The following is an 11,716-nucleotide window of genomic DNA, read 5'->3' on the forward strand; positions in this document are numbered from 1 at the left end:
TGGAATCCCGATCTCCCACACGTGTCGAATTCGCACGTAAGAGATGTAGATATGTTCGTATGTGCAGCCGAGCTGATGGCCTGATGGCAATCCCTGCACCCCCAAGCTATTGTACGAAAATACAATATTCCAACCAGCAGTATGAGGCCCAAATCAAAGACTGGAGGGTGATTAACTGATAAGAAGTGAGATACACTTGAAATGGAAAGGGATTGGCTACTCCCCCTGCCATCAGCCCGGTGGCTGGTGGTCGGTGCTCTGTGGGCCCCACCATGATGTATGTGTTTCATCCATGCCGTTCATCCATTTTTACAAATCATTTTATGGCTTGATCCCAAAATTGAGAGGTATATATATCTCAAGTGAACCACACCACAGGAAAAAAAATAGTGATTGGATATCTACCATTAAAATCCTCCTAAGGCCCAATGTATGGTTTATTTGACATCCAATCTGTTGATTAGGTCATACAGACCTAGATGAAGGGAAAAAACAAAGATCAGCTTGATCCAAAACTTTTATGGCCCCTAAAAAGTTTTTAATGGTCGACGCTCATTCAACACTGTTTCCTGTAATGTGGTTCACTTGAGATTGGGATATAATTCATTTTTTGTCTCATGCCCTAAAATGATCTAGAAAAATAGATGGACGGCATTGATGTAACACATACATCATGGTGGGGCCCACAGCACCGACCACTAGCCATTGGCTGGTAGCAGGGGGAGTAGCCAATCCTTTTCCGATATGAAATGCTTCAAGTGCACAAAAATCAGTATCTGATCATCAGGGGGTCTCTCACTGGGTAGATGTAATTCTCACAATCAGGCTAATAAAATCATCAGCTAGGCAGCACAAGCACATAAAAGAAAAAGAAAAAGAAAAAAAAAGGACGGCTAAAAGATGGCCTGCCTTTTGAGACACAGAATCAAGACAGTATCGCAAGAATCTCGTGCAAATCAACCACTTCATGTCCCGAGCTAATTTGATATGTGGACCAAAACTCCTCTGGGCCGGGCAAAGGTCTGCGGCTGCCCAACCCACTCGATTTATTAAGCAGGCCAGAAATTCCACGCCTGGGTACGGGCCTATTTTCAGGCTCAGATTAATCCTTAATAGAAAATGCCAATCCCCAACTCATTCATCGGCCGTCCTGTCCGCTCAATGGGCCTCTACAACAGGCCTGGCCCAATATGTGGAGCGCCCCAAAAAAAAAAAAAACCACAGAGAGAGAGATTTGAGGTTCAATTGCATCTTCAGCAGGCTCAGCTCTCACCCTACAGAAAAGTCGGGTCCTGTTTCACATGGATTATGGACCAGATTATTTTGCCCCATCTCCAAGTGTCGCTATGTCATACGCTTGCCGCAAATTCATCATATTATATAAAAGATAGCAAATATTTGGCAGGCTCATGAAATTCTTGGATGCATAGGATTTCCATTCCACCAAAATCCTGTCCATGTTTGTATGTTGGTCTTCAGATCCACTTCCGAGTTTATTTTAGATTCCATTTACGGTCCAAAATCTTCCTCATTATCAATAATGTCGCATGTCCCACAAGGAGAATCCCTCCATTCACCTTTTGGATTTATACCCCCAAAAAAAGTCTTAGCATTAGTAGTTGGGACAGACCAATATCTTCTGAAACCTTCTTCCAGGTAGAGGGGTGCACATCCCCATCATCTGTTGATTGAACTCAATTCTAGCACTGCTCAGAATGTTCTTCAATCAACAGATCAAGAGACGTCGACTCTACATAGAAGGAAGAAAGAAGAACAACAAGAACAGGAACAAAAGAAAACTAAAGATGGGAAGATGGAGATTCAGAGCATTCAAGTCATTCTACAGTTATTGAAACACTTATTAAAACAGGCTTGAAGCAATAAATTGAATCCACCAGGTTAAAACCTTGAAGCTCGGCCCATGCACAAGGAAAAAGAAAAGGGAAAAAAGGAAAAAGAAAAGGAACATGAAAACATGCATTCAAAGCAGATTATTATTAAATCCTTAGAGCTTTCAGTAGATGAATGCAGAAAATGTCTTCCAGCTAAGCCTGGGATTAAAGGCCCTTCACAATCTGTTTCGATTTGATCATTTGGATTTGCTTTCCTGGGTTCAATCCCTTGGGACAGGCACGGGCACAGTTCAATATGGTATGGCAGCGATACAGCTTGAATTCATCACATATTGCATCCAAGCGCTCCTTTGTGTATTCATCGCGACTGTCCTCTATCCACCTGCATATATCATCAAAATGGTGGATCTGAAAATCCCATAACAACCACAAACACTATGAAATTCAATTTCCATACAAGAGAGCTGGGAATCAACGAGGACAGTTATTAGACATTTTAACATCTTTAAAGGAAGATATTGAGCTCTTTACATGAATAAGATTGTGGATTTGTTTCAAATTTCATGCCTGAAACAAGGGCCACCAATTTCTAAAGAAACAGTACATACAATAGAAATCTGCATCAGCAGCAAACGAAATAAAAAAAAAGAAAAAACAAAGAAAGAAAAAGGTCCCTGGTCTATCTTTATCATTCTGTGGGTCATAAAGAAAGCACACCAATAGGTAGCATTCCAACATCTATGAACTGAAAGGATGCTGTCAATCAGTTTTTCAACAAACAGACTGAGCTAAACAGAGAAATGCAGAAAGCTAGAACCCTAATGTCCCCTCATGTGCCATTGTGGGACATCTATGACATGCCCTTCATCAGCTGGGGCACCATGTATTTTCCATGGCCTGAATATCATGTTGTCTAGTCATCAAGGGCCAAGCGTAGAAGGACGTTATAAAGAACAGACAAATGGTCAACATTTATGTACATGCATGTGCCACCTGATGACAGAACCAGCCTCATTTTGGGGCCATGTGACACACAGTGGTACCACCTAGGGAATGACCCAGATCTCACATGCAAGTCAATTTGAAATCACATCTCGCAAGTAGCTCTAGCACAAGCAGGGCTCAACATGTGATGGAAACAGTTCACACTTGAAACCAATGACAGCAAAAGTTTGGGGGGGGGGGAGCTTCATGAACTGTGACCCAATATAGAGTCGAAATTTTTGATAGAAAAACCCATCCAGTGTAAACTTTGTTACCAAAATCATGTTTCAGAACACCTCAAGTTGTTGATGGATAACATTTTGTTTTTTAGAGTCACCGGTGATGGATAACAATTTAGTAGTACTTTCAAGATTTTGAACATTAAGTTCACATTGTTAGTATAGAAATGACCAGTATACGATTCAAAATATGCAACATCTGTGGACAAAAATGAAGATGTCATTAAAAGAATGAAGAGAAGTCCGCAACAAAGTAATGCAGCGAGTCCAACATCTGTGGATGACAAGTTAATAGTACTCTCAAGATTTTGAACATTTAGTTCACATTGTTAGCATAGAAATGACCAGTATACGATTCAAAATATGCAGCATCTGCGAAGATGCCATTAAAAGAATGAAGAAAAGTCCGAGACGCAGTAATGCAGCAAGTCCAATAGAAACTCTTTGCATTCTGAACTGAGAGGATCATGGTATTTTTATTTTATTTTTTATTTTTTTTTGAGAATTGAGAGGATGATGGTATTAAAACACAGTTACATTATGGCTGTAAAGGCTGTTACATGAAGGAAACAGTTCACTTTTTTCTGCTACGTTTTTATAGTGATGAAGTTTCAACGATGATTCTATAATTTCTTTCATTTGAAATATCCTTATGTCATAAGAAAGAATTCACAAAAGAGTTCTCCCATCTATGCTGAATGGCCTCCCATCCATCACCCTAAAGATTTCCTCCTCCGGGTAAAGAGATATCAAAGATAGACTCAACAGGACTGAGGCTGTTACATGAAGGAAACAGTTCACTTTTTTCTGCTACATTTTTATAGCGATGAAGTTTCACCAATGATTCTATAATTTCTTTCATTTGAAATATCCTTATGTCATAAGAAAAAATTCACAAAAGAGTTTGGCTGAATGGCCTCCCATCCATCACCCTAAAGATTTCCTCCTCCGGGTAAAGAGATATCAAAGATAAGACTCAACAGGACTGAGGAAGTGGAGCATTGTCTTTTAGCCATTGAAAAATCGGAAAGTGATTCACCATCTCTTCCTGTTTCCTGCATATAAAGCATATTATCTTCTAGTTCTTTAGATGCCATGTCTTAAAACTATGTCACCATCATCCAACAAAATGCCACAGCTCTAGGTGATACAAATACTCCCCATACCTAGGTCTAGGAAACGGCCCTCTCCAAATTGACAAGGGGAGACTCAAGAAAGATTAAGCCAACAACAAGCCTTGATCATCTGATACCCTCCGGTCAAGTGGTCAACCCATTCAGAGAATATAGGCTTATTCAAACCTACCTAATAAGTTCAATAGACATAATCTATATCAGGCAATTGTGGTAGCATGGACACTACTACACAAGGATAGCCCAGAACACTACCACAGAGTTGACATGGATTTGATTAGTGGAATTAACTAAATCTGTGGATGCAAGAACAAGGTGGCAAGGATGCCAATAAATTAAAAAATTTAAAGATAGGGAAAGAAAAATAGAATGGTGGGGCATATACCTTGCAATAAAGAAAAGATAAATGAAAGTGAGGTGGTTTAATGGCCAGAAGGGCTTCGGCTTCATAATGCCGGATGACAGTAGGGAAGATCTGTTTTGTCCATCAGTCCTCTATCAAATCTGACGGCTGCTGCAGCCTCGCTGAGGAAGCCGTCGAGTTCGAAATCAAGCAGGGAGATGATGGACGGACCAAGGCCATTGATGTGAGTGAGCCCAATGGATCCTCCATGCAAGGACACCAGAGGGGTGGAGGAGGTGGCGGTGGCCGGGGAGGCGTGTACAGGTTCAGAGGTGGAGGTGGGTACGATGGAGGTGGGTAAGGCTTCAACGGCGGTGGCGGAAGAGGTCAAGGCAGGAGAGGCGGACATGGTGGGAGGAAACGGCGGTGGCGGTGGCGGGTACAGTGATGGCTACAACAACTATGGAGGAACTTGTTACAATTGCGGTGAGCCGGGCCATATGGTGAGGCGCTGTTATCAGGGCAGCGGTGGTGGCCACGGTGGCAGGAGGTATGGTGGTGGCAGAGGTGAAGGTAGTGGCAAATCATGTTATAACTGCGGGGAGCAGGGGCATTTTTCTAGGGAGTGCCCTAACAGAAATGAAGTGGGTAGGTTTTTTCTTTTTCTTTTATTGCTCTTTTTTTGGGTTCCCATCAGATATTTTGATTTGGGTTTTGTTTTTTTGGGTTGTTGGTAGTGGAAATTTGACCGTTGATGGAGGTGGGTCCAGTTTTTCTCCTTTTCTTTTTTTGCTGATATGCATTTTTTGGACTTGTTTTTGGAGCAATCGTGCATTGATGTGGAGGGAAGGAAAGGTTTGCTTTGTTTAGAGATTGAAATCCATCCTCTCTCTCGTGCATTGATGTGGAGGGAAGGAAAGGTTTGCTTTGTTTAGAGATTGAAATCCATCCTCTCTCTCTCTCTCTCTCTCTCTCTCTCTCTCTCTCTTTCTCTCTCTCCTTATATACATATATGGTTTTATTAATGGATTAGCATTTTCTCTGGCTTCCAAAAATGAAAAATAAAATAAAAATGAAAGTGATGTGGAGAAGTTTAATAGAACTATAATCCCAAATACTATAAAATAGGTCAAATATTAGTATTGGTCTTCCATACTTCAATATTTGAAGCTAAAAGTCCTGTCAATGCCACATTGACTAATTCCCAGCTAATGATTAGTTGAAAAGGAAGAGTAGCTAGTATTAAAAAACAGAGGTAACTATAAAAATGAAGATCAACATAAGAGACCCAAACTACTTGAAATTTATGAAGTGATTGAGGAAGGTATAAGTGAAGGATGTAACGAATCTATACACTAAATTCTTCATTTAACTTACAATGTCAAAAGAATGGAAGAGACAGAAGGTTTCTATATATAGAAAAAGCCAGACACAAACAAAGTGAAAATAACAAAAGTTCAAATAACAAAGGTGCAAGTAAAAAAAAAAAAAAACTGGATTGGATGTGTATTCTTCAACCCACAGCAAATTACATTGCCCGTATATGGGTACAGGTAATCATACTGTTATGAGTACAGGTATAGGATTTAGGTGTTGGACTTGCTCAGACTGCTAAATTTCGGGTGTGGGGTTTTCTTCCATTGAACTGAAGGGACTGTAGAATCTGGAGGTGGAACCTGCTGGGGTCTTTCTCAGTCAGCTCTTTCTATGATTGTCTCACTGATTCTGGGTCGTGAAAAGCTCCCCGTCTCATTTGGAAGGTCCACTGTCCTCCTAGGGTGGTTGGCTTTTATCTGGATAGCAGAACTCAGCAAGGTCCTTACACTAGACCACCTTCGAAATAGACAACAAGTTATCGTAAACAGATGCTATTTGTGCCTTCAAGAGGAAGACAAATCATCTTCTTATTCATTTGCCTGTTTTCTCAAGGACTTTAGAATTTCATTCTACGGCTATATGGAGTTGATTGGGTGATGCCAGGGTCTGCAAGAACCTTACGGATGCCTGTAAGTTGGAATCTTAGCTTTAATACAACAAAATTTCTTGCTCTCCCTGATGAAAAATTCGTTTGGAGAGAATGCATCATAGAGTATTTCAAGATAAAATTGGGAGCATCAATTAGGTATGGCTCTTACAAAAAAAGGAATTGCCTCATGGGTTTCTTCTTGGAAGGAATTCAAGCCTGTCCATTTCTCAGAGCTTGTGAGAAGCGGGATGGAGGTGTTATCAAGGATTGCCCAAAGAATTTGGCAAATTTGGCACCACCTACTGAAGGTTATTGGAAGGAAGCTTAACTTCAATGAAGCTCCGAAGAAAATTCAGGTTCAGCAGATTTTAATGAAGCAGAGTTTTGGGCTCTTCAGCAAGGAATGAAAGAATTGGTCCAGCCAAACATGCCCTCTTCTACACTCAAAGTGGATTCAACAAATGCAATCCAGTGGGCCTCCTCTCCTGGAGAGTATCCTTGGAGTTTCACTTGTTGGGTGTAAGAGATCCAAAAACTGAAAGGAACTCATTTTCATTCTGTCATGCCCTAAGAAAATGAATGCCAGTGCCAATGATCTAGTCATGGAAGGGGCTGATCTGGTAAATATTGTAATCAGGAATTCTCTCCCTTCTGTATTTTTCATTTTGTTTTGTTAAAAAATTAGCTACCCATAAAAAAAAAAAAAATTAAAAAAATCATGTATAGGTCAGGCACATCTCCTGATGAGCAGATCATCCTGGTTTTGGCCCCAGGTGATATTTATGGTGCAGCCCTAATGTTTTACAATTGACGGATTGGTGGGAGAGATATATGTGAAAGTTCACATACAGCATTGTATTTGAACATTTCTCTAAACACTTCTAGAGAAATGCTCGACTAACAAATGTGAAAATACCTGAAATTGAAAAGTGAAAATAGCAAAAGTTCAACTAGGAAATGTGAAAGTAAAAAGGAGAGAAGAAACTGGGTTGACTGTTATTTTCTTTGAAAATAACAACAAAACTTCAACTAAGAAGTGTTCAGAAATCTAGTCAAGTATTCTCTGTTTCTTTCATCTTGCTTGGACTATGCCCGACTCTATGGAAGCTTTTTTCATTGTCTGGCATGGAATGCCAGTGGAAGAAATGGAGACTTTTGATGCTTGCTGTTTTTTGGATAGTTTGGGGGAACGTAATAACCACTGCTTGAAGAATATTTGCAGTCTCCCCTCGACAGTTATTTCTAAGGTGTTCCCCCTTGTCAGCGACTGGGTTCCCCATTACGGGTTGCGTTTGTTTTTCCTCTTTGGTTTTGTTTCTCTGTGTTTCTTATTCTTAGCCTTAAGGCTTTTTCATTTAATTAATTCTTTTGTCTTTCAAAAAACAAAACAAAACTTCAACTAAATAATGTGAATGTAAAAAATGAGAGAAGTAACTGGGTTGGCTGTGTATCCTTCAACCCCAACAAGCTACGCTAACAGCAGAAGGGGAAAAGTTCTCATTCTGGTATGACTACGGGTGTGGGGTCTAAGTGTTTAACTTGCTTCACAGCTACATTTCAGGTGCCAGATCAGGCAAATGTCCAGATGAGCAGAGCATCCTGGTTTTCGCCCCAGGTGATATTTATGATGCAGCCCTGATGTTCTAAAAAGTGACACATTGGTGGGAGAGAGCATTATATGTGAAAGTTCACATATATTGATTATTGAACATTTCTCTCCATACATTTTAACCTATGTTACTAATCTTAAAATGTTTTTATAATTATTATTATGTTACGACTTCACTCCAGTCACTAGCCCTCGTTGCGGCTCCACCCTAAAGGCCTTTAGGAAGGTGAAAGCGGATATGTCAGATTGGGCCTCCTAGCTGTTGGGCTTTGTAGTCTGTTTGTATTGCCTTGGGTTTGTATAGTCCCAGGCCATCTCGGACTTTGGTGTGGATCTGTATAATCATTGGGTGTGGCTGCTGGGGTTGTTGGGCCCTGGTTTGCTGGTTTTGGTTTTTTGGCAATAAATATTAAAAAAAAAAAAGAAAAAAAAAAAAAGAAGCCAAAGCCAATTTAACCCAATTGCCTTTCAAAAATTTTTATTGCATTTTCATTATATAAAACATTCAGGTATAACTGAGCTAATATCCAAAGAGTTCCTATATCATGATGTGTCATATACAGCATGGGGAATCCGAAGGATTTGAGAATCCAAATGTCGTAGCCAGCAAATCACCTAAATTAGAGAGTTTTTTTAATTTTTTTGAAAGAAGAAGAGTTCAATTTTTATTTTGTCTAATAAGCCAACTCTTCTCTTGATGAGCTAGAAGGACAAACAGAGAGCCAAGAAGCAAATTAATTTCTTTCTACTGCAAACTTGTGAGAATATTCAAATCAGCAATAGGAGTGCTTCCTGTTGAAATGAATAATACATGCACACAGGCTGATCTGATACAAATGAAAGGCACAGCCATAACCAAAGGGCATATAAAGAGTGCAAATTCACAATCAGATCGGTTGGCAGGAGAGCAACTTGGATAAGAATAAACTTCAAAAAGACACCAAGCTCCTCCAAATTATTACCGATAAAGATGAAGGCTCCAAGATCCCATAAATCTTGAGAACGTAGAGATTTTGCTCCTTGCTTGCAAGAAAACTGCATGGCGCAAGGAGATTCTTTTATCGCTATCTTGTTGGCTTCTAGTAACATAGTTCCTTATTTATATTCATGGAGTTTTTTTTTTTTTTTTTTCTTTGACCAAAGGATTTTGTTCTTTTAGGGAATGTTTGGAAGTAGCATCGGAATCATGCTCCCACTTGTTCAAGTGTGAGTATCGAGTAATCAAACAATGCCTAATGACTTATTCTTTAATCTTTAGGACAATATTACACCGAGCTTGGCGTGGTGCAATTTTGTCCCAAAAATAGCTTGTCGCCTCTTACTTGACTTACTGTGGATGTACGTCAATGCCTAATGACTTAAGAATACTCAACAGTCTTCGAAGTGACGAGCAAGAGATCACTCTCGAGTCAATGAAGAATGATATTCTCCGAAAGGATGACAAGGTGGGGACTGTTATTATGATAGGCAATGGCATTTCAGGCAATGAAAAGGTGACGTGGGCAAATTTGGCAAAAGATAGAATGAACAAGAAGGCGGCTACCGGATGCTTGACCTAAGAAATGCAAGCAAAAAGGAAGACACCACTGACAATGAAGAAGACAGGGAACTCTCAAGAAGTGGTTCGCATACAAGGACGCAAAAAGAAGAATCCAAGGAATGCTAGAGTTTTTTTTTTTTTTTTTGGAGGATAACAAATAATTTTTATTGAAATGCCGCTATAGAAAGCAGAAATGAATACAACCCAAGAGGAAATATTACAATTCAAGCAAGGGTGCCACTACTTCAACATTTACATTTTTTTACCCCAAACACCCAATCTGACACATCTCTTTTGAATTTCCACACTTACTCCTCCCTAGATCTTTACTTGTTAAGGAAGCAACACCTATCCCAATCACACCATATATTCCATAAGACTGCCATTATGACCAGGCATGCTAGAGATTTAGTGTTACCCTGCCAACAAAGAAGGAACCATGGAAGATGGCCTCCGCCAAGGAAGGAGAATGACTATGAAGAGTCCTGCATAAGGGGTTTCCTCCTACTGCAACTCGTGGATGAGTTATTTTGAAGACGGGAATTGGTACTGCAACCACAAGTGGATTGACTTGATCACACATGCTGGCCCATTTGTCCCACGTGCGGGACCATGGTCACATGCATGATAGCTAGATTATTAGTTTTATTTGCTTTTGTTTATTTTAAGTCTTGTACCGACCAAGATACCCCCTACTTAAAGCCATAGTAAAATAAGGAAGGAGGGTTATAGTCTTTTCATTGGTATTAGAATTTCATTACTTTAGTCATGTAGTCTCATTATGTTTTGGAGAGTAAAAGGTACTCTTTTCTCTTTTTGAGAAAATATCCACTCACTTGCATGTGCTGTCATTGATCTTAAGCTTGTTAGCTAGATCTTTTACTGTCTAATCCCAACCCATACTTCCGATTGCATTAATCATACGTTTTGGTTATGGCCGGCCCACCCAGATCAACTACAGATATGAAGCATCAACTGTGAATCAATAATTAAACTACATGCACATTCCCCACAACCCAAATCAACCACTGAAAACAGAATCTGAATTCAAGAATTTCAAATTCACACCTGATTCTGTTCCAAAATAATCTTACCAACTATACATAAAAAAGCAATATCAAATTATCAAAAACAAGAAAGAAAACGAAAACCCATGACAAAATCCAAATAAAGATAACAACAACAACGATAAGAAGGCAAAGGCCATACCTGTGAGCGTGTAGGAGTGCAGCAGGCCCCAGGTAGGACTCGGGGTTCCACCAGTAACTAGGGCAAGACGTGCTGCAGCAGGCGCAGAGAATGCACTCGTACATGCCGTCGAGCTTCGCCCGGTCCGCCTTGCTCTGTGGAATCTCCTTGCCGGGCGCAGGTGGCGGGCTCTTCCTCTTCAGCCAAGGCTCGATGCTCTTGTACTGGTTGTAGAAATTCGTCATGTCAACAACCAGATCCTTGATAACGAACATGTGCGGGAGAGGGGTGATCATGGTGGAGGCCGTGGAGGAGGATTCGATCTTAGTGAGGCAGGCGAGTCCGTTGCAGCCGTTGATGTTCATGGCGCAGGAGCCGCAGATGCCCTCCCGGCACGAGCGGCGGAAAGTGAGAGATGGGTCCATCTCGTTCTTGATCTTGATGAGGGCGTCGAGGACCATCGGCCCGCACTCCTTCAGGTCGATCTGGTAGTCCTGCAGCTGCGGCTTTGTGGGGGCGTCCGGGCTCCAACGGTAGATGGAGAAGGTCTTGGGATTCGACGGCTTGGACTGCACCTCAGCTTGGGTGGAGTGGGCCTTGGCTTGGATGAGTCTTGATGGAAGGGATCGGCGGATGATACGGGCTGCCATGGCTGTCTGGCTGGTTGCCTGGAAGGAGGAGAAATGGTGTATAAGTAGGAGAAAGATTTTAGTAGTCCGCAGGAGCACGTTATAGCATAATCCTACCACATGAAGATAATCTTACGAGTCATATACTCTGGCAGAGTCTGATGTGCTTACGTTCATAAGCCCGTCACAGAATTAATCAAGCCGTCCAATTTTTCGGACCTCACACGGGTAA

General features: G+C 40.9%; 2 protein-coding genes across 3 annotated transcripts; one reads left to right on the plus strand and one right to left on the minus strand.

The window, feature by feature from the left end:
• Positions 1-1,794: 1,794 nt before the first annotated feature.
• Positions 1,795-11,550, minus strand: LOC131240778 (succinate dehydrogenase [ubiquinone] iron-sulfur subunit 2, mitochondrial-like). Of its 2 annotated transcripts, none has more exons than XM_058239238.1 (2): positions 10,877-11,549; positions 1,795-2,235 (listed from the first exon to the last, which is right to left on the minus strand). In XM_058239238.1, exons 1-2 carry the CDS (start codon positions 11,503-11,505, stop codon positions 2,058-2,060), a joined length of 807 nt encoding a protein of 268 aa, XP_058095221.1. In that variant the 5' UTR covers positions 11,506-11,549; the 3' UTR covers positions 1,795-2,057. The 2 variants fall into 2 exon arrangements, with proteins under 2 accessions (XP_058095221.1, XP_058095222.1); XM_058239239.1 differs by lacking the exon at positions 1,795-2,235 and adding an exon at positions 2,400-2,442 and having other exon boundaries at positions 10,877-11,550.
• On the plus strand, positions 4,724-5,435 carry LOC131240780 (cold shock protein 2-like). The gene has a single exon (XM_058239241.1). It carries the CDS (start codon positions 4,810-4,812, stop codon positions 5,287-5,289), a length of 480 nt encoding a protein of 159 aa, XP_058095224.1. The 5' UTR covers positions 4,724-4,809; the 3' UTR covers positions 5,290-5,435.
• Positions 11,551-11,716: the final 166 nt, after the last annotated feature.

This window comes from Magnolia sinica, chromosome 3, assembly GCF_029962835.1.
Source record: "Magnolia sinica isolate HGM2019 chromosome 3, MsV1, whole genome shotgun sequence".
Classification (NCBI taxonomy): Eukaryota; Viridiplantae; Streptophyta; class Magnoliopsida; order Magnoliales; family Magnoliaceae; genus Magnolia; species Magnolia sinica.